The 26,093-nt window shown below is 40.2% G+C and overlaps 2 protein-coding genes across 2 annotated transcripts in view; one reads left to right on the forward strand and one right to left on the reverse strand.

Moving 5' to 3' along the window:
* Positions 1 to 26,093, forward strand: part of TRAPPC3L (trafficking protein particle complex 3 like) — a 56,241-nt gene that overhangs the window by 29,180 nt on the left and 968 nt on the right. Inside the window, exons 2-5 of the mRNA XM_006026156.3 lie at positions 1,116 to 1,163; positions 3,392 to 3,489; positions 6,947 to 7,046; positions 24,766 to 24,951. Of these exons, the coding sequence (XP_006026218.1) occupies positions 1,161 to 1,163; positions 3,392 to 3,489; positions 6,947 to 7,046; positions 24,766 to 24,951 (387 nt within the window). The 5' untranslated portion in view covers positions 1,116 to 1,160. The remainder of the gene's footprint in view (positions 1 to 1,115; positions 1,164 to 3,391; positions 3,490 to 6,946; positions 7,047 to 24,765; positions 24,952 to 26,093) is intronic.
* On the reverse strand, positions 16,734 to 23,855 carry CALHM5 (calcium homeostasis modulator family member 5). Its single transcript, XM_006026155.3, has 2 exons — positions 23,213 to 23,855; positions 16,734 to 18,403 (listed from the first exon to the last, which is right to left on the reverse strand). Exons 1-2 carry the CDS (start codon positions 23,750 to 23,752, stop codon positions 18,014 to 18,016), a joined length of 930 nt encoding a protein of 309 aa, XP_006026217.1. The 5' UTR covers positions 23,753 to 23,855; the 3' UTR covers positions 16,734 to 18,013.

Raw genomic sequence — 26,093 nt, forward strand, 5'->3', positions numbered from 1 at the left:
GAGAAGTGAGCAGCATTGAACTTTGCCTGGCCTGAGCTGGTGAGAGATGGGTGGATTGGAACTGCCCCCCCACCTCATGGGCCCAGCCCAGCTCTCCCCAGTACCTCAGCCCGGGTACTGGGGGGATCCTGAGGCAGGGGGCTCCAATCCTCACACCACCTCCAGCTCAGGCCAGGCAAAGGCCTGCTTGCTTCCCCCTCTTCCTTCTTCCCCTCCCTCCCTGCTGTCAGCCCTGGAGCTGGGACAAAGAGGGTGGGGTTGGGGACAGGGACAGTTCAGCCACCTCCTCAGAGGCTGCTGGAGTGTCCCCATCTTCTTGCCAGGAGGGCCAGTACAGGCAGGCTTGATTCCCTCCACCCCGCAACCCAACAGTTGCAGGGAGGGGGGGAATAGCGTCCAACTCTAACTTTTTTGTAAAGCACCGTGAGTTACAGTGGGGGCCTGAACATCTATCTACACCCCTAATTCAATTTTCTACTGAATGCAGGATCATTCCTATCTAAACTAACCTAGATAAGTGTTTATCTAATTGATCCTTATAAACTTAAGGAACAACCCTCATATACAACTGCCAGCCATAATGCCTGAAACATCCAAAAAATCCTTTAACTTGCCACAGGTAAAGCATAGATATGAGAGTCCTGTTGCTACAAGGGCAGGAAATCATTTGTTAAAATACACTCAAGAGATCCAAGGAAGATAATCACATTTTCTTAAAATAATGATAATGATAAATGATAAAATGATAATGATAAAATAATGATAATGATAATGATGAGGAAAACCTAAAAATCAGACTAGGAAAAACATGGTGCTACATTACATTTTGAGATTATACTATTGAGAATACTTTGGAACATCATTTTACCCATACAAAAAAAAAATGAATAATTATTTTTATTTATAGTGGCAGTACCTAGTAACCGTAGCTTCACAGTGGCTTTTTTTTTTTGCTGAGGCTCATTCCTGCTACTGTGATTTAACTTTCTCTTGTAATTGCCTCTACTCCCCATTTAATCACATTTTGTTTCTTTCATTTAGCTCTTCATCAAATGCAACATAAAGAATTTCTATGAATGCTTGTCATTTTTTCATTGCTTCTCTTTATGTTGTAGGATTGGCAATTGCCCACCATTTCATCCTCTGCATCAGCTCATCATATGGTATGCAGCAAATCTATGCTCCTGCATTTCCTGGGGTTTATCTGGATTTCTCAGTAATTCATATGCAAGCTGTTTCAGAAATACACATTTTCATTAAAAAAAACAAAACAAAAGAAACCCCACTCAGTGGACACTTTCCTCCAGAGCAAAATATTTTTTTCTTCTAACAGATGTTTTAAGATATTACATTTGTCACAATATCCCCTACCAACTCACCATTTTTGTATAGGATCAGATTGTGCCTTTTGTCTTACTAAGCTAAACAGGAGAGCTTTTCTTGCTCACCTGTGGATTGCAAACAGGCGCTCACTTTTAGCGGTGAAAATTTCTGAGAAGAGAAGGGAGCATGGGTGACTGGTGCTGCCTTAGTTGGGGGGGGGGCACACGCCCCCCCTATGACTAGTCTCACTGGTCCCCCGTGGCCAATCTCACTGCCCGGGTGGAGGGGGAGAAGTCCCTCTGCAGCTGATCTTGCTGCCGGGGTGGGGAGGTTGCCGCGGCAGATCTCGATGCCTGGAGGGAGTTCTGCCATGGCCAATTGCTGCAACTGATCACTACAGCCACTTCTGGGAGTGGTTGCGGCCACTTCTGGGAGCAGCTGCAGTGATCAGCTGCTGCTTGTAGGGGGGCACCAGTGCTCCTGCCTGCCCCCCCTGCCCATCACCTAAGTGGCGAGCGTGGCCAATCAGGGAGTGCACCAGTGCTCTCAGGGGGTGCATGTGCACCCCCATGTACTGCCTATGTGTTGCCACTGGGAGGGAGTACTATAAGTGCTTATTCAGCCTGCTATAACCCACTCTCTCCTACTGCTGGGACTCCTTCCCAAGGCCAGGGTGATCCTGCTGTGGGGAACGTGTGGGGAGCAGTGGCTGCTCTATTTCTCCTATTCCCACAGCTTTCAGAGGTTCAGCAATTAATGCTGCCACTGCCCACCTGCCACCACATTTTTGAAACTCTGGAGAGCCCTGGGGGCTGGATGACACAACCCCATACGTTAGATTATTTTAGCATGCCGGGTCACCCGACAGCCAGGTTGCACCCGTGGACTGACTTCATGTGCCAAATCCAGCCACTGTATCCAGTCCATAGACTAACCCCGTTGGCAAGAGCCAGCCAGCAGACCCACCCTGTATCACTGTTCTGGCCCCTGAGGCCAGAATGTTGAGTACCACTGATTTAGCGGGCCAGGGTCCCCTTTTCTAATGTAGACAGATCCTCCAGGTTTAATCTGCTATTCCTGAATACACTTAATGATTTATTCTTGGCTAGTGCATGCAATATTTTATGTACCTGTTGATTGGACTGAAGTCATTTTTAGAAGGAAGTGGAATTAGTGGCAGGACAGAGCTTTGCTTAAAATTGGAAATAAAAATTTACTTAATTATGTGGCAGAAATAAAGTAAGGATACACAAATACACTAGATCCTTTTCATGAATTGATAAGCAAGACTAATGCCAAGCATTCAGGTTTGGCATTAGTAACTGAGGCAGTGAAACAACTGAGGTCTTTACAACAGTGGCCCCATGTTTTCATGAATCTGGTGGCACAGTACACTAGGAATGGAATATTAATTAAAAAAAGTAAAAATAAGGCTTCTTATTAGACTGTTGGAAGGAAAGGAAAGGAAAGGAATATGGGACTTATTCTGTGCCTTGCTGATGTGTGGTCATTTACACCCATGTAAAGCATGGCAAAACATTCTGAACCTATAGTTTTTTACATCCACTTTGCACAGATTTTAAATGTAAAGAACTAGATCCAATGTGCCTTTATTAATGCAATTTAATTTAACCATTTACATTGGTGCCCCTGATGTAATAGACCTGAATTGTTTCACTGCCTCAATTACTATTCACAACCAGAATGCTTGGCATTAGTCTTGCATGTACTTTTTTGTTTTATAATTCTTCTTCATTCTGGGATTCACATGTGCTTCTATTGGCATAAGAAACAGGGGTGGAGGGTGTGGATCAGTCCTGTTCCTGATATTTCTATCAGTCAACAATATTTGTATGTAAAGTTCCTTTGTGAGACTGAGGTATAAGTGAGGGATATCAGTAAAGTAAATCTATATCAGACCCTGGCTCTCTCTGTCCATAGACAAAAAGATCTTAGAAATATAAAAGTTGGGTTTCATTAGAATATACCACCATAGCTTAAAAATTGATATATATGTTTGAACGTAGTTTGTGCCTTTCCATGCCACATTTTTCCCTTCATTTGGCAGAGCAGAGAACTCTTTGTGCTCACCTATGGGGCTTTGGTAGCCCAACTGTGTAAAGACTATGAGAAGGATGAAGATGTGAACAAATATTTAGACAGAATGTAAGTATCAAGTTTATTCTGCTTATATTTTCAGCCTAACAAAAAGTGACATCCATGTAACTGCATATACTTCTCCAACCTTATATTCTATTTATCTTGTGTGTACCAGCACTGTGTTTAAGATCAAGTGAAGTACAAAACAGGGCAATCTTTAAACTTTAAGGAGCTTACAATATAAATATTATCACAACTGCCAGGAGAGCTCAACAGAAGAACTCTTTGTCCACGGGAAGGTTCCTAGAACATGTCTTCCTCTTAACTGAATCCCTTCAGTGATTAGTTTCATGGACATCCTAGCAAATCAGCCAAATGTCAGGGCTTTCCACCAAAGCAATGAATTTTAAACAGGTGAGCTCTTTGCAGTAAGGACAGTCTGGCCCATGACTGAGGCTCCTGGACATTACTACAAAAGAATTAATAAAAAGTAACATTATAGAAGATAAGCAGGAAACATATTTTGAATAGGTTAAGAGTATTTGCACAGCACCAGATGCTAAGGGCTTAACTACACATGTTCTATGACCAGTCTGTGACCTCCACTGAGAAACACGCTTTTCCCACTTGCTCCTACTCAGTGTGCACTGCATCCTGGAAATGAGTCAGTGTAGTTCTGAGCAAGATCTGTTCCTCAGACACACTGCTCTAAGACGGCTTTTTTGCTTTGTGTCTGCAATTTGGGGCATCCCTATGGGAGTGAATAGGCGAGGTGGAACTCTCAGCCATGTTCCTAGCACTAAAGAGATGGTGTAGACAAGTCTTTAGAGTGAAATGTATCCATCCAGAAAAAAGAAGGAACACGCCGTATGGCCTACATGTCTAATCAAAGCATCTCACATTCTGAATCAAATAAGCTGCTGAACAAATTACAGAAAAGTGCCTGTTCACAGAAACTATTCAAGTGTTCATCAGTTTGAGAAAAATCATGATCTACTCACAAGGAGAAAAGAGACAGAAGAACACCTGGAATGAGGTTTTTTTGTTTTGTTTTGTTTTTGCCAAATCACACATTTTGGAACATTCTGTACATGTTCCTTTCAGGTTCTATGGCAAAAATTGGGAAATGCTCCACTTGTAAGGTAAGGAGTAGTATATTGCTCCTCTCCCACTATATAAGCTGTCTGTAAGGTTTTTTCTTTTTTCCCCCATTTGATGAACACAGTGCCATATTCTTCCCTGCTAATATACCATTGGCTGGTTTAATGTTACACAGCTTAGCCACCTGAGCTATTCTCATTTACTTCTTTGTTTATGCAAGACTATAGTAAAAGGAAGAGATGTTCTAAGTTCAGTACAGTACCTAGGTATAGCTATTATAAGGCTGTCAGGTTTCCACTATAGCAGCTTGTCACTTCAGTTTACCTAATGGTTAAAAATAAAAATAAACTGAGCACTCTCTCGTGTTGGTCACATACATATTTTAATAAAAGCTAATGAAATATTTATCAGTGAAGCTAATGTTGAAACTTAGGCAATAAATAAATATTTCATGGTTTGCTGGTGAATCATACAGTGTTATTTTGAACTTCAGTCTTTCAAAAAGCAGCTCTGGAATACATTGTTGGCTTCTTGTCATAAGCCTTAATATGAAATCAGTAACTTCGGTGGACCAGGTAGAGCCTGTAATGAACAGTAAAAATTTCTGAAACAATTAGTGTTTACAATTAGTGTAAATGGAAAAAAAATCATTTCTGAATTTGACCTAGTTGCTAATATTTACATGCATGTCAGCATCATAAACTTTTCATCTTCCAAAGTCTAAAAATCATTTACCATGACACAAGAATTTTTATGGAACATCTCAGTATTTAAAAGCCAATTCCATCTTCCTAGTGCTAGCAGTGGATGCTTAGGGACCTAATATACACCACTTCTCATTCCAGAGTTAGCATGAGCAGAGTGCGACCTGGGTCTGTCTAGACCTGCCCTCAAAGACATAGTGGTTGCATCTACACATGCAATTAGCATGTAGCAATGAACTCTGGTGCAGTTTGCCCAAGAGTTTATTGCTCCCAGGCGCAGCGTTTACACGTGTGCCTGGAACTGCAGCATGTTGAACCAGGGTGAAGCAGCCCTGCCTGGGAAGAGGTCCAGGGGGGCAGCCTGCCAGCCCGGGGCTGATCTGCCCCATCTCAACATGTTGTGGAGGGGCTAGCTGGGGCACAGGGTGCTACAGTGTGGGGGCTAGCTGGCACTGTAGCACCCTCGTGCCCAGCCAGCCCTGGTTACCATCTACATGTGCGTTTTGGCACACATAATTACTCTGCTGTAGGATAGTACCTATCCCAGACAGCACTATCCTACAGTGGAGTTAATTAATTTACTGAACCCTAATACAGACACACATGTAGATGGTGATATTTCACTGAAGAGGTAATTAGTCAGCTCCACAGTAAAGTACATGTGTAGATGCACCCAGTTTTATGCAGAAGCTATGTGCCAACGATGATTAGCATCCTTTTTGTGGGGTGGTAGGTAAAAGAGAAGCAGTGTGCTAGGAAAAGAAAAAAGAAAGAAGGAACTAAAGAGGAGAAAGCAGGACAAAAGAGAGAGAGCTGCAGAGGAGGGGGAGAGGTACACGTTGGTGAAGAGGAGCAAATGCTGGAATGGGGGGACTCGCTCACCTCATGTTTGAGGTTATTTCAGAGAGATTGCAGGGGGCAAGATCTCTGCAACTTGAGATTTCGATGTCAGGTAGGTGAGCCACGTTTCCCATGCTAAGATGGATTCCAGAACCACCTATAGATCAACCTAAAGAATAAGTTATGTGACCTAGTAGGGAAGTCTCTTTTTTTCTTCCCTGACAGAGGCCTTACCAGAGATGAATTTATAATTGTATAAGGCTGTTATTAAAGATATTAAGGCATTGGTACCACAGAAAGTAAAGCTTCTGAGAGCTCCAAAGGGATGGACTGTGTGCAGTGGGCTAGAACAGCACTGTACTTGTAACAAATGATTGTAATAAATAGTAGCGTATTGCTACAGCTCAAACAAAACACAACACTTCTCTCTGAAAAACAAAGTGCAAATGTCTCCTAAAAACTTCCAAAGTATGTAGGCTGGGCTCAGTGAGTCACAGAAGCAAAAGACATAGCATGTGAAACTAGTATATCCCTATGAGGGGCCCATCATAAAAACCTAAATAGAGGCAATCAAAATGTAACTCCACTTGAGAAATTGTCCAGGAAAAAATGCAAGCATGAATCACTGTAAAACACTGCCAACTGAGCACAGGGAGAGGGGTGTTGGTATTTATTTTCTATTTTTCTTTTTAAAAAATGCTTATCAAAATCTAAAATAAGCCAAATTCATCCCAAATAAATGTCGTAGGTAAAATATGGATCAGTATAGAGACTATCCATTGCTTTGCCAAATATTGATGGCAATTACGTCATTACATTCTCAGTCAGCTAAAGTGCTTATTTAGTTTTTGCACATAATTTTCTTTTCTTTGCCTCAGGGGATATGGCATTGGCATAAGACTCATTGAAGACTTTTTAGCTCGTTCAGCTGTGAGGAAGTGCCATAGCTATTCGGAAATTGCAGACATGATTGCACAGGTAAGTAAGAGTAAAATCAAATAGACTTGGTATCCCTTCATGTTCTTATTGTCTGGCCTTTTCTCCTCTCCTACCTTTTTTCATCTCTAAGGCTGCATCTACATAAGACACTTACTGTGCAGTCGCTCGTTATTACTGCATAGTAGCTCGTTACTACTGTGCAATAGTGTTGCCAGGCATGAGCCGTGATGCGATGCTACTGCATAGTAGTAATGAGCTATTGCACAGTAGTAGCCAGCTACTGTGCAGTAAGCATCACTAGGCAACCATGCCAGAACGCTACTGTGCATTAACACCTGTTACTGCGCGATCATTTAGTACTTGGTTATGCAAGTACTAAATGACTGCGCAGCAACAACTGCACAGTTAGCATCTCGTGTAGACGTGGTCCAAGAGAGGTTCATTTATCAGCTGCTTAACTCTCCTGTCACACGTGAAGCTGCTATAAAGCAGAAGGACAAGAGAACATGTCATCTTCCACATTAACAAACGCTCCATGTGGCAGGCAAATATTTTATTTTAGAGCTTACTCTCATCTAACAGCACTCAAACTTAAGCCTGCTCCCAACTACAGGAGACTGTTCTTTGCCTTACTGAGCATTCAGAGCCCTTCAGTGGTATATGTATGGTTTCAAACCGTATGTGACACTATACTTCTGCTGCACATCAAGAGAATAATACAGTTCTATACCAGTAGTCAGCAACGTTTTTGTGGTAATGGACCAGCATGACGTACCTGGCTCAGGTCTGAGGTGGGCTGGCTTTAGAACCTGGCTGCTGCCATGGCTGCTACTGCCACTGCTTTTTCCTGCTGCCCAACAGAGGCATGCTTGAAACTCTCCACTGCCCAGCTAAGGCATGGCACAACACCCTGCCACTAAATGCTGCCAAAACCCCCACAGGTCTACAGGCTGGATCTGGCCTGTAGGCCATAGGTTGCAGACCCCTGTTCTTGAATACATCTAGCCATTTAACTTTCAGAAGGAATCTTCCTATGCAGCCCATGTTTTGTATACCTTCTGATGACTAACAAATTAGTAAGGGCCTAGATATACTTTCACTGACCTTATACTGGTATAAGGCTGGGCACATAACATAACCTTATACCAGTGTAACTTGCTGGAAACTGATATAAGTTTATCCTGGGAAAAATAAAAGTAAAACAACACTTGTATAAGTTATACTGGCATAGCTGCCATCTGCCTGCTTCAGTCTCAAAGTTTCCACACCACCTAGTAGCACAATGCTATAATGGTACCTACTGCAGAAGCAACCTTCAGAAAGTTGGTTTTATGTCCTCTGTAGAGACCTCTGCAACTTATACTGCTGTACAAAACCAGTGCAAGTTATACCAGTGTTAATGTGATGTTTGTCCAGATCCTGAGGTTAAGATGCTAGAGGAGTCACAACAGCAGAGTTATTTTATTTCAAGCCAGACTCTTGAAGGCCAAAAATAAAATAAAGGCACTATTCAGTCAACATTATTGCATCCAGATCATTAAGTTAAAATCATAATAGTAAAATTAAGACAAAGGACTCATCATTAACCATAATAGTGGTTCAGATAGACACACAGTTGAAATGTCTACGTGAAGTGGGAAGATCATCAGATAAGGCTTATGCAAGTACAGCAAGCTGCACATAGTTCTATGAACACACTGCTTTTTATACTCCATCTGGCTGAGATGGGCAAGAAGCCTAACCACTTGGCCAACAGCATAAAAGGTGGGAAGATCATTCTGCATTTTTCTGGGATGCTTCCAAGGGCAGATTAGGATCTCAACAGAGCATAAATGAAGGCAGATGCCCTAGTGAATCCCTTCTGAGTATGGTTAGAAAACCAAAATATTAAAGTGGGTATGGCCAACCTTGGTACGTGTGACACAAGTGGCATGGTTAGGCTTTCTATGTGGCAAGTGGCAGCTTGGGGCACATGACAGATAGGGCAGAAAGCAGGGCAGCAGATTGGCAGGGAAAAGAGATTGGAGTGGCAGTCAGGAAAGGTGCAAGGATAATTTATGATGCCTGTCAGAAAGTTGGCCCCCAGTGACGTAAGGAATCTAAATGTCCAATAGGTTGTTGGCTTTCCTCCAGGTGGATTAGGATTGCATGTAGAGATTTATGGGCCAAAAAAGCTGTATATGTGCCCTTTGGCAGCAGATACAGATGTGACCTAAAGAACATTTTAGTAATTACAGATCTGTACTACATATTTTACTGACATGCTGGGATGTACAGCGCAGGCATCTATAGAACTTCATTGACTTCTCCTCCAAGACAATAAGATGTTAACAAGTCCTCATCTGTCTTCTGAAAGAACAATGTGAATAAATGGCCACATATGTGCTGCTTTGTGGTAACATTATTTAAAATGAACCTGGTGATAGTAACTAATAATTCCTAGTAATGAGTAATTCCTACTTTTGCTGTTCTATTTTTGAAATAATTGGATGCATGGGGTGGGAGTGAGGGGGTGGGGGAGAGAGAAAAGACAATGTTTGACAGCTTTTATCTGCTTTTCTAAGGTGGTGTGGACTGAAACCTCTGAACTGAAAACTAGTCTTTCCCAAATTAGTTAATTCAAGTTTTTTTATTTCTATTTTATTATTTGTGGAAGTAGATGTGTATGCTTGGCACCGTTATGACTGCTTTTAATCACAGTAGTTAAACAATGTACATTTAAGAACTGGGAAAAGAACTCATTCGCCTGGGATAAGCTCCCAGGCTACAGTGACTTACCTTTCCTTCTTTATCTGCTGCCCAGCCATCCAAAAGACCCATTTTTAAAAAATCCAGTAAAGGGCAATATACACAAACTGCACAAGTTAGTACATTGAGTGCACATCTACATGTGCAATTAATGTGACGCAATAAACTCCAGAGTTTATTGCCATTTGCATGTGTGCCCAGGATCGCAGCACAATGAGCTGGATTGGAGCAGCCCCAGCTGGCAGGGGGTCCCAGGGCATCAGCCTAACAGTCCAGGTCTGTTCCTCCCCTTTGATGATTTTTAGTTGTGCTAGATGTTTGAAGTCACCAACAGTCCTCACTATTTAAAAGGGCCTAACTTATTCTCTCCCTGTTTTGTTCTGCAGTGCAGTTGATTTGAACACAAATAATAGCAGAGAAAGGCTACCTTTGGGAACAAGACCCCCCCCCCCCCCCCCCAATTTTCCTCTTGTTACTATTGTCAGCAAGCTAGAAAGTCTTTTAGTGAAAGCATCCTTAGTTGTATTACCTTTATGGGACAAAAATATGATTCAGTAGCTGGAAGCTATTTCTGAATCTTTGACAAAACAAATTAGCTTTCTGAAATTTAACCATCAAATTTCCTAGACTGGGAATTCTTCAGAGAAACAGAACTAAGGATTTTTGCAGAATGCACGCGAAAAATAAATGGAAATAAAAGAAATAATCTAAGATAAACACAGGCAGGTTTAAGCTTCTGGCATTACCTATTTATATAAATTAATTTCTGATCTGGTTAGCGGACTGACTGGTACTTGAGAGATTATTAAATACTTTGGGCACTTACACACATGCAAGGAGGCTGCTCCGATACACTGTAAATCCAGCGCATTGGAGTGGACTCGATTAATCAAGTCTGCTGGTGTGGGGAAATTAACCCACTGAAGCATCACATGTATCAGCATCCCCACACTGAAAAATGGCAGCAGGGTGCTTTGAACTAAAGCTTGGCGAACGAACTTTAGTTCAAAGCACCCTGCCACCAGTGTTTCATCATGGGGACGCATGATGCTTGGGCCCTTTTAATTAGCGCAGCTTGCTAATTAAAGCATCCACCTCCCTGCCTCTTGGAGCACGTCTATAAATGCCCTTAGTTTCCCTTTTTTACCTCATTGGTCATAAAACTAAATTAGGATAATGATTATGATGCTTAAATCATGGACAAAAATGTAATGGGGTGGAAGACTGGTGTTTTTGCATCTCTTCAACATTGTTCACTTATCACCATTTTCAGGTGTGATTCTCTTGGCTTGTGGGTTAAAATGAGCAGCTATATTGAGAAAACATTTTGTAACTCTATGGTTCTGATTCTGTGGTCCTTTGGAAAGCAGAATGGAGGCCTGCAGGTGCATGTTACACTTGTTCAATGCAGAAGTTATGTGTAACATTGCCATGAAACCAGTCTAGTCATTCAGAAACTCAGGTTCTGAGAATTTAGACACTAATGCAGTGGGGCCAAAGTAAAGCAATGATCAGCCAAAGTAAACACTTCTTCAATTTGTTCCCATACTGTTAAGTAAATCCCCACATTGCAGGTCCTGTGATTTGCAGTGGAATACGGAAGAAAGAGGTAATAACCCTGATTAAAACCACTCACTTTTCTAAAAATCCAATGGATGTTCCATTCACTAACTGGTCAGAAAGAGAGTGGGGAAAAAGCTGCAGAAACATATTGAAAACAGGGATGAGCTGAGGAGGTAATGTTGAAGTCTGGATCCAGGTCCATATTAGGTTTAGATGAGGCTTAGAATTTTAGTCTACGGATTAATTAGGACTCATTCTGAAATGCAGCAAGCTCTCTATGGGAGATTTTGCTCTATATTCTCCAAGATCACCAATCCACTAAAATTTCCAGTATCATGGGCCATATGCAGGCCAATTCCAAAAAAACTCCATCTAATTTTAGTTTCAGCACAGACCAACGCTCTTACCAGTCCCTTGAAAAGCAGAGATTATTTTGCTAACTCAGGGATCACCAGCCATTCTGGCCACCTTCCTTCCTCCTCTTGATGTGACCCCTAAATTGCAAGTTGAAAGGGAGTGGATTGAACTGTGATCAGTTCTTCTACCAAAAGTCCTATGCTGAAAGATAAACACTTGAAATCCCAGTGGTAGCCTTCTGTAAGCCTATCAATGCTCGGAAATATTCATTTTCAGACCCCAGGGGAATGGAAAAAGAGTGCATGAAAGGTTGCTGTGCTTAGTAGTGGGCAGTAAATTGAAAAGTAAAGTGCTGTACTGCAAGCAGAAATGAGATCTCTGTAAATCTATGAAATCAGTGGTGACTTGCCAAGGCCTTTAGAGTATCACATTATAGCCAAACAGTGTTTATGGAAAAGTGCTTTGGAAGAATAAAAGTATGCTAGGAAAAAATGCTATTTTTGGCCAGCATGGTTGCTAGTGGAATAGGAAAAATACTTCTTAGCAGTTTAATTTTTGGGTACTGAGAATTGTATTATCCGATCAAAATTTTTATTTCAATGTCTGAGTGTTTTATCTCACCCATCCTTTAATTCGGATCCATCACTTATATGTGCAATGCATTGTGTGGTGTTAGGAAAAAAAGTGCCAGTTAACTTATAATGGGAATGCTGTTAAATATTAAAGAAAGCTAGTGGCCCTATTAGTATTTTATCTGCGTACATGTCTAAGATACTCAGCACAGTTGTATCCAAGCACCTTATAAATGCTAATTAATTTAGTTTTGCTGTATGACATTTATTGGCCTTCGGTTGGCTTCCACACAAGGATAATAATATATGTTCCTTCATGGGAACAGCACTGTTAAATCCATCAATATTTGGAAGGTGCTACAGCAAGTTGGGGGCACGTATAAGTGCCTCAATAGATACTGGTATTACCTACCTGTTTCATATATATGGGAATAGGATAAAGAGGTTAAGGACCAGCTTTTCAAAACACTCCATTCAGTTTACTTCCCTTTAGGTACAGGTGCCAAAACCTACTCCTCATGAAGGAGGTCTGGATAAAGAGCTATGCCTCTTTCCTCAGGCGACCTCATTTTACCCTCAGAGGAGCTAGATTAGAAAGGTTCAAGAACCGTGTGGCCAGTCATAATTTGCAATGACAATAAAGTCCTTTTCTTAGCTGTTGTTTGGATTTCTTTAAATATATTTTCTTATTCGAAGCTTCACATCTAATATAGTTAACCTGAAGGGTTAGACCTTTTCAATTTTCAATTTATATTCTTGCAGTTTTACCTTAAATGATTTTGCACTCCTTTGAACTATTAACAGTCACGATTTTGTATAGTTTCCATGTGAGTTCTGCCTTGCACAGGAAATTTTAACAATAGACTTTGGAAAGCAATAGACCTAATAGTCTAATGTGAAGCACAGCTGAAACTAAATGGAAAGCATATGAGCACTTAGCACATTTAACTACTTACTTTCCTCAGTGACAGAAATCTTGATAATGCAGGGTGGGTTATACATTGGGGAAAGAGCATAGTAAAATTCTCATATCTAAATGAAAAAAAGATGTTCTTATTAGAGAGAGAGAATTCATTAGAAAACTAAAGGATGCAGCAAGTAGTAGGAGTCTTAGGTGGGAATTCTTTTTATTTTTTTTTCTTCTTTTGGAAATTATGATTAATGCAGATTCTAAATTTTCCATAAGAAAATTTGTAAGATCAAAGTTTTATTTTGGTTTTGAATATGGTCAGCATCAACAATCTCTGCATTCACTTCAGCTAGAACAATACCTTATGGGTGCTGTAATTTGTTTGCCTTATGACCCTCTTGTCCTACTGGGCTAAGTTCCCCAGATAGTCTATCTTTCACAATGGACAGTGGTCTCTCGTGCTTTGCTTGAACCACTGACGTACATCATGGGAGTCCTATGACCACAATGCATTGTGGTAGACGTAGTTTTATGGGGACATCAGCCCATAGGGATTGATAGGAGGATAAACTGTGTTAATTGTAACTCACATGGCAGGGTGGCCCCATACACTAACTCATTCAGAAAAGCCTTCCTAGGCGACAACTTGCTTCATCAGATGCTAGAGCAAATCTGACCTGTAGAGCTACGTCATCTGGCCCATAGGGCTGCCCACTAGTTGGAAATTTGGTTTTGGGAGGAACGGCAATGACCAGAAACTGTGGCTACTAACACTGCCACCACCAAATTGTGAGCCCCACAGGCTAGATGACACAGCTCTGTGCTATGGATCCAGCCCACACACTGGCTCCATGCACCAGAACTGGCCCTTCACAACTTCTCCAGCCTGCAGGGCCAGATGAGTTTGGCACCTTTGCCATAGACTGTCCCAGAAAGATGTTTGTCTTGCTTGTTCTTAAAAACTCCATTGAAAGATGGAGGACCCACTAAGAAAGTGGCTCCCATGCTTAGCTATCCTTTTAATTAAGATTTTCCTTACATTTAATCTAAATCATCTATGCTATGACTTAAGCAAGTTATCCCCACTCAGTCCAGAAAAAAAAAAAATCACTATCAGCGATCTAGGGCAGGGTGAGCAAGCCCTGGCCACTGTTTTAGAACAGCATCCCAGGATGCTCCACGTCCCTGCTCTCTGGTATTCAGAATCTCCTCCCTGCCAGCTCTTTGGCCCATCTCTGCCCAGGGAACTGAAACTGCTAGTTACACATCTGATTACTATCCCCTTTTATAACAATCATTTATGTGTTGGAAGACTGTTACCAATATCCCTTCTCAAGGTATGTCTATATAGCTTAACAGTATAGTGTGCAGATATTTGAGCTACCTGAGCCAGCTTAGGTACTAGAAGCAGTATAGCCGTATTGGTGCAGTGGTTTTCCCAAGGTAATTAGACATAATGAAATATAGTAATGTCATGTTGTTGCAGCTATACGATTTCCACAATTTGAACTAGCTCATTCAGAGTAAGTTGGTATCTCTTCACATCACTGCATTGTGCAGTGCAGGCTACCTTCAGTTTTCTCATGGGATATGCTTTCAGACAGCCTTGTTGCTTTCCTCTGAACTCTATCCAATTTATTTTTTGCATTTTTGAGTGCACTGCCCCAAAGTGGACCCCATCCTCCATTTGAGGCCTCACCCACACAGTTGCAAAACATTGCAATTGAAAAATTTAGCTTAGAGACAACATTAATAAAAGCAGAGTCTGCGGTATCTGTTGGAAGGAATCTTTACAGGATGCATGCCAGAGAAATTTTAATTGAAAACATAAGGTCAAACTGAGAGGCACTCAACTGATTTTCTATAAAATGCTCCAAACATCCATATGACAATTTAAATTAAACTAAAGATGCTTTGGAAGAAAAGTATAGGAAAAGCTGTACAGATCCTTGGACTACAACTAATAAGGGATGTAGGCACTGACAAATTAAGCACCTCAATGCCTGACTTTTAGGCATCTGGCCCCTAACATGGAATCTGGAACCCCATGTAGGGTACTTTGGCTTCCTAAGGAGTGCATCTGAGAATGGGATCCCAAAGAGGGAGCTTGCTGTAGCCAATAGGAAACAATGTACATAAGTAATGCATGCCTATCCACCTGCAGAGCTTAGGTCACTGAGTCAGATCTCCATGAAGGTGCCTTCATCCAGCTGGGATCCAAAGCCTAGAATCCTCTTCTGAGAGCAGGCATCTATATATCTGCAATTTGAAAGTGTGCCTGGAGCGGGCACTAGTGGAAGTGACCATCTTTTGTATAAAGTCTGGCCTGGTCTCTTTTGACCTTAAATTCTGTGAATCTATGAAGCCATCTGGAATAAGGATACTTGAATGAGGGCCAGTACTGATTTGTTTAGTGTATACCTGCATATCTGTCTTATTCCACATTGTCCACGTATATGGGGGGTATGGACTATTCAGTACTCAACTTACAGAGCATCCAGAAGACAAAAGCTGCTAAAATTTGAACAAAGATTTGTTTTACCTTGGGTTTCTAATCTGAGTATGACCATTAGGTCTGTAGCCTGTTGTATTTACTAGTGCAAAACTCCCATCAGTAAAAATGGGTATTTTGCTTGATGGAAGATTGAATAGAACCAAGTCAACTGTTTTCAGCAAATAATCCATTAAATGAATGTATGCCTCTTTTTCCTCATCAGGAATTATTCACCAAAAAATGAAAATGAAAAAACCCACAGAGAGAAAGAGAGAGAGAGGAAAAAAACCCCTCTTTCAAGTATATCTATAAAGAGTAATCACATCCTTCTGAACCTTTGTTTTACTAAGCTAAACAGCTCAGGCTCCAATAGTCACCTATCAAAATATAGTTTCCTGTAGTCATCCTAATAATCCTTTTCTTTCAGGTGTTCCATTTTAACTTCCTCTTTTTTTGGTACATAGATGACAAGCACACAATATGCTAAATGGGGTCTTACAATGTCTTGTACGATAGCACTAACCCTTTCCTATTTCTATTAAAAATACCCAGAAAAATAGGTATACTTTTGGCATATGCTTCCATACAGGTGTCTCAACATTTCTCTTTCAATGAGTATTTTGGCCCGTAAACATGATTGCATGAATGTTTATGGAAAATAAATAAAACACAAGTATCAACATGAATTTTTAGTTGTATGAATGAGTGTTTCTTCATTCATAATTTTCTACAGTATTCATTTGACTCTACGCCTGAGAAAGGCTAAAAGACCATGATGTACAGTAATTGTTTTGCATATTTTGCTAGGACTATAGTATCTACACTGTAATTCATTGAAGATTGCATCCCTTTAACAACATTCTTTATACCCATAGAATTTAGTCCTGAACAATGAACAATAAGGAGCATGGCCTAAATGTGCATGCGAGCTCTACTTCAGCTGAGTGTCTAATATGCTTGGGCACGTGGCTTTGCTTCCTGGGTGATGTTGCATCCTTAGCTTTTCCCACTGTTGGTGGTACCAGTGAATATTGCCAGTAAAGGACGGGCACATAATGGGTCTTCACACAAGGTGAGAATAATCAATTTCAGTTCTGCCCCAAAATTGAAAAACTCATGTGCTCATGTGAAAGATTATTAACCCAACAAGTACTCTAAGATTCTAATTTCTACTCTACAATTTTAAACAAAAATCCTAAATTGATCCCAAATAGAGTTCATGCATGTATACACTCCTGGATATAACAGCAGAGGAAATAAAACAAACAAATAATAGGCATCTTTTTTGCAATGAGCACAGTGAATATATTTGCTGTAAATAGATTAAAAGGATATAGGACATTGGCTCATTGTTAAAATAATTTGATTTAATAACTTTTGATCTGTGTAGATATACAGTCAGGCAGATTCATGGTAAAAAGCTATGGAGAAGTCTGCCAGTTACCCAAAGGATTTACCCCAAAGAAGCTTAGCAGCTCCCTTTACCATTTTTTAATGTCTTAAAAACCTGGAGCTACAAAACTTTGTGGTGGCATGCATGGGATGAATCGCACAGGTTTGTGATAAATTATAGGGTCATGTGATAAAATACATTTTTCATAGATCTTGGTTCTATGGTCATGTCACCTGCACTCTGCCTGCAAATTCATCTCTGCCCAGGCTGATTCTAAAAATTGTGAGCTGCTTGCTAGACACTAGAATAACTTAAACAAATTACCCCAATACAAAAGCATTTCCTTTTTTCTCTCAAAATATGGTATTTCCTTTCAGATTGTTGGTCGTACGCTGGCTGAAGTCCCAGACAAACCACATGTTGCAGTCTTAGAGCAGCAACAGATTTAATTCCTAGCATCTGAGAATCAGACATGGCTACAAATGGGAACCCTCATACCATTGCAAAGGGAGGCTTCCCAGATTTCCAGTGGGAAACAACGCACTATTAAAATACATGTTATAACAATAACATTATTAAAATATATGACCTTACAGTAATCCCTTTATTTGTGTGATACCTATATGCTATATATTTTACACAGAAAATTGTCCTGTTTGTCTCTGTTGCACAAGCTAGCTCATGGAAATCTTTGCTGAGTCCTTTATGTTTTTACTACCTGATGAAAAACCCATTAAAGTTAATGGAATTATTGTCACTGACACCAGTGAGTTTTGTATTAGGACTCTGAAGCACAGAAATTATATTTTTCTGTATTTCTTAAACTGGCATATAATTAGGAAGAGGAATTGGGGAAAAAGAAAATAACTGCACAGGAATAGATCCCAATATTAACAAAATAGAAGTATTAAAACAGATAAAAATATGCAACGTTGGCAAGCTATTAAAAAGGCTAAAAACAGCCATCAACTATGGGATTTCTCGTCCATCTACAAAATCCAGCATGGTCTCGCTTTCCTCTCTGATATCTTTTTGGCCATCTTCAACCAGTCTATGAATGGTGCTGTAATGCTGTTCACTACTGTTAAAAGAATAGAGCTGGGAAGCATCTTCCCATGCCTGGAACGTTGGCATAGGAAAGGCTTCTAGTTCTTTGTTCTCAAAAAAACTCTTCAGGTTTCGTTCACTGAGCTTGGCGGCATAGAGCTGAAAAATTTGCTCCAATTGCTCTTTCTCCTTCTCTATGTAGATCCTCCAGAACTTGATTTGGAGGTGGCTGATTTTGGACTGGCAACTGGCACAGCATGTAGTTAACAGAGATAAAAGAGCCATGGCGACTATCACAAACCACCCCAGAATCTGGAAAAGAAAAGAAAGAGGATCCAAGCTGAAAAATCAAAATTTCACTTAGATTTGGAATGTTCGACTGTTGTGCTTATGGACAAGAGAAATAGCAGCAGCCAGAAGAATTTAATACTTTAGGCTAAACCAGTCAGGACACTTGCATAACAACTCCAGTTGGTGACCAGACACAGCTCAAAGTCTTTCAGAGAAACATACCTATGAATATTCTGTAATGGCCACCATTCTAGCTTCACATTAGGGTACAACAGTGAGCCCTGATGCCTTCCAGGGTTAGCACTACAACACCACAATGAAGGAATCCACAGTTCTTGGGGCCAGATTCTATTCCACCTATTCTGAACCTGTTAGCCTTTAAAATGCCACCCTGCTCTACCTTTTGCTTTATTGGGCATAAGTGAACTTAGATACTTAAGTTTGATTCTATCCCCCACTGTTGAAGTTTTGAAAATCCATTCATGTATCTACTTATGTAGCACATGGTCATCTCAGCTGTAAGACTGAGTGACAAAAAAGTAATGAGGAGGAGGAAGAAAATGCACACGCTTTTTTGCATTAACTGTCTTCAAGGGACTCAAGCAGCAGAGTAGAATAGAATTGCAGTCAGGCGCTTACGTTCACTTGCATGCTTAATAGTTAGAAAAACACTAGTGCAGTGTTTTTGACTCAGCTACCATGTAGCTGTAAAAATGTGTTTAATTTAAAGTGGCTCTGATTGTCCCAGGTCATGACTCAGATCAAAATGGGAGCAGCACAGCCTTTTACAGAGGTAGCCTTTCCAAGCTGTATTGCTGCTCCTCTGCTAATAGGTGGCCAGGGAGAGCACACAGCTTGACAGGTGTGTTTCTGGAATGGATTGCAGTTAAGACACCCAGGAAAAACTGTTAGCATATTTTATCTGGTATACGTCATATGTACTGGAAATGGGACAATGGGTGTGAACACCTGTAGGACTCTGGCATAAAAGGCTCTCTCCCAGAGAAGTGCAATATCTGTTTACAGCACACTGTGAACCGCTTTTATCCAAAACACAGATCAATGAAGTATATCTTTTTTCATTCATATGGTACCCCAAGTCCTACTGAGGTTGATGGAAATTCAAACAAACAAAGAATATGCAGTATGTGGAGATCAAGAATTTTGAATTCCTTATAGATTGTATTTTGTTTTAGATGTTGTAGATTGATTGGTTATTGTTATTACAGTAGTGCACAGAAATGCTCTCGGAGGTAAAGTGTTTGGTACCATCTATAAAGCAAAGGTTATAATTGAAATAGACAAAGCAGGCAAAGAGCAATTAGAAATTATATTACCTCATTTTAAAGGGGGAGAACCCAGGCATGAAGAGATTCTGTGAGTTGTCCCATGTAACTTTTGACATCAGGGCACGTCCAGACAAGCGCGGTCTTGCGGTATGTGGCGCCGCAAACACGTTTGCAGTGCCACATATCGCACAGTCCGGGGTTCTCCGCACTGCAAGAGCATGCTGCCTGAGCATGTGCTGCGCTGGTTTATTTTTTATTGTGGGTATCCAGGGGTCAAAAAAAACTGCAGGAAAAAGAAAATGGCACAGTGCACACATAGACAGCAGGCGCTGCTGGAAAAAAGAGCTGGGCCACTTGGAGCTGTGCTGCAGCTGCCAGCCAGGCTCCGCATGGCAGAATCACTATGGCTGCAGCCCCGGGAGGCCCCCAGGACCCCAGGTAAGGCTGCTTGGGCTAGCACTGTGCTGTTCACAGCATCCCCTGCCCCACCCACCAGGGTAACTTGCCACATGCCAAATTGTGCATGGCACAGCCATTCCCCAGGGACAAGTAGCTGTAGCGCAAGGTGTGCCACTGCTACTTGGCCCCAGGGAACCAAGCATCTATGCACGTCTGGATGTGCCTTCAGTGGCAGTGTCATGAACTAAATGCAAAACATTCTGTCCCCTTTGCATAATTTAACTTGCAAGTTGAAATTTTAAATCAAAATGAGCAAACAAAACATTGTCAAAGTATATAGTATTTGTTTGCAAATGAAATGACCCCTGCAGTCTTATTTCTATCAAACCATCTCTTTCAATAGGTTAGAGAGACTTGGCAAGGCTTAAGCTGAGGATATTTTTTCATAAAAATATGAAGGAACAGTGCATAATATATTTGAAATTTCTTATTACATTTCTTACTTCTACTTTCTTTCTTTCTTATTATTACACCAAAGAGAAGTATATCAGAGGTGGGTAGGAAATAATTTTCCAATTCCCTGAAAATGTTATCTATCCTAAATTGAGATGAAAAGTTGAAATAGCAAAATACCGTCTCACAATAATCACCCAGAAAAAAATTTTGTCCCAGGCCAATTGAATAATTTAATTCTGACAACTTTTAATTATTGTCAGAACTCAATGTTTAATGTTTTATTATAATTTAACTACAATTTAAAAGTAAAATGAAAAGCAATTAAGTGGATTTTTTTCCCCCAAAATGTTTTGAATCAGAAGATTCAAATCAGTAGATCTCAAGTGGTCTATTCCCACAAACTTTTCTGGTCTTTATGAATCAATGGTCTTTCAGAAAATTCCTGACCAGATCTTTTTATTACCTCCAGCACTTCTAGTCCTTGTGTTAGGGTGGTGGCAGAAGTGCTATCAGGCAGTTCCTTGAAGACATTTGGACCAGAGACCAGAATCAAACCCAGTTCTGTTCACTTGGGCTACGTATAGATGCTCAAAAAGCCCAAAGCTGAATCAGTTCAATCTTCACAGGCTAGTCTAAGCTGCACAGATCAAACCATAAGCAAGTGAACAGACATTTGCTTTTTATTCCAGAAATGCAGCCACATGCTGGCAGTGGCCCAGGTCAGAAGCCAGGGGTCAGTAGGGCATGCCTCCTGTCTGCTGGAGCAAACAGCTTGGGCCAAGGCTAGCCCACCCACCCTGCAAAGCATCCTGGGATGCTGGGGGACTGTGAGTTAACTTGGATCTGGAGGGGATCCTGGGACAGAAGTTTAATAAACCAATTTAACCTAAATGAATTAAGTCTGATACTACATCCATCCAGGTTTATCTTAAACCAGTTTTGGCTATTTTGAAAGTGGTTTATGTGCACTGAATTTCTGTTCTGTTACAAATTAGAACTGATTTCCAATCATTTATACTGGTTTTTGTGTAATTTCTGACCCTTGCCTTAGAACTGGCCAGAACATTTTCAGAAACATTTCATTTTACAGACCTAGTTTTTGAAGTGAATGTTTTGCAGTAACCTGTCAGTTGCAAAAGTTTGTCAAGCATGTTCTGAGAAAGATTTACTTTGGTGTTTACGATATTGGCTGTTGTGGGTTCAGACCCTGCTCGACCTTATTTGAATTGATTTGGGATGAAAAACTGTACTCTGATTTAAGCAAAGCAGGATTTGAACATGGTTCCTCTATGTACCAAGCCAGTGTTCTAACCAGCTATATGCAACCAAATGAGTCAGCTGACACAATTTCTTTTTGCAAAAATCCTTTGCTTTTATTTCATAGTGGAAAGAACCTAAATTTCACATATTCAGTAACTTCTGGAATTGAATGTTTGTCCTCTGCACAGCACTAATAGAACTGATAGGAAGAACTATAGCCTGTCATGTATGAACTTCTGCACTGGTATTCAAAAATTAACACATAACATCTGTATCTACTACAGAGTTTCCGTATAGAAGTAAGAGAATCAAAGAACAAATTTTGACTTGTCTGGAAAACTTTAGAGAGTGGCATTGAAGAATAGTGTCATTTTGATTAGTTTCTCAGCAGGCTTATACACCAGCTGTTAGCATTCCACGCCTAATTTTTTCTGTATTAACCATCCTTTTCATATCTCAGTGCTTCCTTCTCTCAGTAGGAGTGCTGCACTTCTGTGATTTATGTGCTCACACACTACTAGACTTGAGTTTGCCTAGCTGATTTTTATTATTTCCCACAAATACTCAAGTATTTTTTTAAACAAGAAGTCATTCCTGTGCAACCCAAACATGCAGTGCACTAGGACCTGAAAAAAACAAACAAACCAAAAACTGATTCTAGGACATGAAACAGTTATATCCAAATACAATTGCTGCATGATAATCATTTGTTGACTCTGCAGGGTCATGCAGTATCCTGACTGTCATCTTTCTCCAATTTCCTGTGGACTGCTTTGCTATCTCTTTAGTTTACTTTGATTCCTTTTCTCTCAGTTTTCTGACATCACTAAGCAACACAGAAATGTAAAATATGGTTGAGAGACGTGAATATTATTATATCTTTGCAGGTTTTTGTTATTTCATTATAGGTCTAGTTTCCTTCCTACTATACAAACATTTTAGGAAGCAGTCAAACTAAATAGACTTTTTTCATTACTTGAGAGGAAGGAAATGCAAAAAATAGACAAGTGATATAAACAGTGCACAGGAAATTAGATGCTTAAAAATTGTTTCGGTATTAGGCAGATGGTATTAGGCAGACCACACAGCCTGTTTGGAAAAATTGTACCTCACTTTTAGTATTAATATACAAGTTGTTTTTGTAACATGGATAAGACTACTTCTGTCTTCACTATCAAAATCTGTTCTTCTCACAAGAATTACCCTCTCTCACTAGGATCTGAGAGTTTTACTCACTCTGACATTAGTGAGACTGGTGTGGAAGTAGGCAACAACTCAGTATCAGTCAGAAGATCAGAGCCTTCCCCTCACTTATTCCACTTTCTTTTGTTTTGGTCTACCAGCATTCTGGTCACCATCTTGTGCAGATAAACGAGACAATTAATACAAAGCACAGAGAAAAAAGTTATTACTTTATTTTCCTTACCTGAGACTGTGCTTGAAGTGTCAGTTTTAGTTCCTCACTCTCTGCAAAGGACATGGTGGTCTTGCCACAGACTACTTTGTACAGCTCTTCCCAGCACTCGACAGATTTATTCTTGCAAAGCACATTTAAGTACCCAGGATTTTGTAAGCCACTCATGGCACATTCATAAAAAGTCCCGTTGAGCAAAGCCACAGAAAGCCACATCACTGGGGCTATCAGGGCATGTAAGGTGATTTGTCCAAAGACATAAAAGAAACGGCAGCTGTTCCCTTTGGGGAATATTTTCCTGGGGTTCAAAAAGCAACCTGTGAAGAGTTTCCAGGTCCTGCTATTCAGGAAATACCCAATGACTAGCAACACCAAGGCTGGGGCGAAGAGAAATACCAAGCCATACGTGAAGTTTTCGCTGCTGCAGGGGCACTTGAAAGCAACAACAGAAAATAAGCGTTCACTTCCCACTGTCAGTAGAGCCATAAAACTGTAGCCAATGGCAGTTTTCTGGTTAATAAGGAATTTCAGAACTGTTTGTATACCATCCATGTTTGCTGGCCACTAAAGATGAAAAAAATTAAAACAAAAAAAAAAAACAAAAAAGGAAATGAGCCTTTGTCTGTTGTGCAGCAATTTGTAGCCGTGTTTTAGGGAGGAGCTCTTCAGAAGAAAAATATGCTGCTAGTCTGTCTGGCTTAGTGCAGTCTCAATGAAGTGATGATGTCACTGTAAATCTTTCCTCGTGAAACAACACCCACATGAGAGTACCCACTGGCTAAGTAGATGCTAGATAGCTACAAGGATTATTATATTTTTATAGTGATCTGCATTATAAGCTGTGATGAAAACAATGCCTCCCTCTCAAATAAGCTGTCAGTCTCCGTTATTAGCCCTGTTGTTTGACTGCAGCTTCAAATCAGAAAACAGCAGACACCCACATTTATTTGCCCCAGTTCTTGAGCTATGATCTTCAGCAATTGCAGAAATATATTTGCCCCAGTTATATTCCAGGGCTTGTCTCTACCATATCAGTGCTGCATTTAGACAAAAGGTGAATTAACATGCACTGTTCATGCCATGCCCACCCAAATCTTATAGGTACACTCCAGACCTGGAAGTTCACCAGTGGTGATAATCCAGGTTCATTAACTGTGCTCAGTTTACTATGGTGCTTTTATACCAAAAAACAACTGAGTAGAACCACCGAAGGTGGGGGGGGAATCTATACCACTCTAATGCATTATCTTGGGATCCAGAGAAGCCTAGATTGTATGCTGTATGCATTTTATGCTGGACACAGCATAAATTGAGGTGTTCAATGAGCCCCGATTTTCTTTAATAAACAGAACAATGGAATGTGGTGTCTAAAAGCCTCTTTGCAACAGAAAAACGGCTCTATTATTTTTCTGTAGTAAAAACAAGAAAAAACTCCTAGCATGACTTTAAAAATGTGAGCTGCGAGTCTCTCTAGGGGTGCCTTATGTCTAAAAAGATTAAAAACTACTACTCTATCCTGTTTTATTTATAAGATGTTTATGTACCCATTTTTTTGTTTTTTCCAGGTTGCCTTCAAGATGTACCTCGGGATTACTCCTAGCGTGACCTGCATCAATAAAAGGGGGAATAAATTCTCCTTAATTCTGAACAAGAATCCTTTAGTGGACTTTGTTGAAGAACTTCCAGCAGGGCGGTCTTCACTTTGCTACTGTAACCTCCTATGTGGTGTTATTAGAGGAGCCTTGGAAATGGTAAAAAACTTTGCCATTCATTTTTTTTTCTATCTGTGTTATGTATAGACAGAAAATAGAACGGCTAAATAAACAATAGCATCTACTACCATTTAAACTCTGTAGCAGGCTAAACAGTATCCACTCCCTCACCCCCTCACACCAAATACACCAAGCCAAATCTGCTCCCATTTGACACAAGGTGTATTTTCAGAAATATACCTTCCAAATAAATGGAGTTGACTCCCATTTTATTCTGGAGAATAGAATGTCTGTGAATAATGGGATTAAGTCATCATGGTGCATCAGAGAGCATTACATATTTATTTTTAAATATAAAGCCTTAACAAGGGAATAACATAGATAAATTGTTACTTAAATCACTATGTCACCTTAAAAATCTATTGCGTCTCTGCTGAAGATGATACAGCTATATCACAGATGAATTTGCACCACTTTTTTCCTGCATGAAAAATCCAATTTGCTTTTTTTAAATTTTAGTTACTGTACAACAAAATTAGCATTGTATAAAGTATCATATACAGGGCTGTAAATCAATCTTAAATTCAGATACCTTTTAATAAGGTAATTAACACATTGATAACTGTTATAGACTGTATGGGAAAATGTAAGATTATAAACTGAAACTCATCAAATTTAAGTTTCAAATCCTCATAAGAAACCAAATGACCATGCTGACATTGGGTGCATCTACATGAGACACTAAATGTGCAGTAGTCTAATAATACTGTGCAGTACTGTGTCACAGCACAAAGAGTGCTAATACACTACTGCGCAGTATTATTAGGCTACCGTGCAGTAGCGTTATTAAAAAGGTGTTTGCCAGCGCTACTGGGCAGTACCTCGGGTTACTGCTCATTTATTTAGTACTTGATTATACAGGTACTAAATTTTAAATGCACAGTAACCACTGTGCATTAATTAACGTGTAGATGCATCCACTAGGTACTACTATCAAAATATTGACATTGTGTTAGTATAGTGAAAAATGTAAATAAGTTTAAATGAATATGGAGACATATTTTTAGATTTTATACTATGTTCAGTCCTCAAATATCTCTATAGTATTCCTTTGTAATAAAAGCTTAGAAAGGGGAGGCCTCTTGTGGTGGAAAAAAATAAAATAAAATGATGAGAAAAGG

This window comes from Alligator sinensis, unplaced genomic scaffold (assembly GCF_000455745.1).
Source record: "Alligator sinensis unplaced genomic scaffold, ASM45574v1 scaffold38_1, whole genome shotgun sequence".
In the NCBI taxonomy this organism is placed as follows: Eukaryota; Metazoa; Chordata; order Crocodylia; family Alligatoridae; genus Alligator; species Alligator sinensis.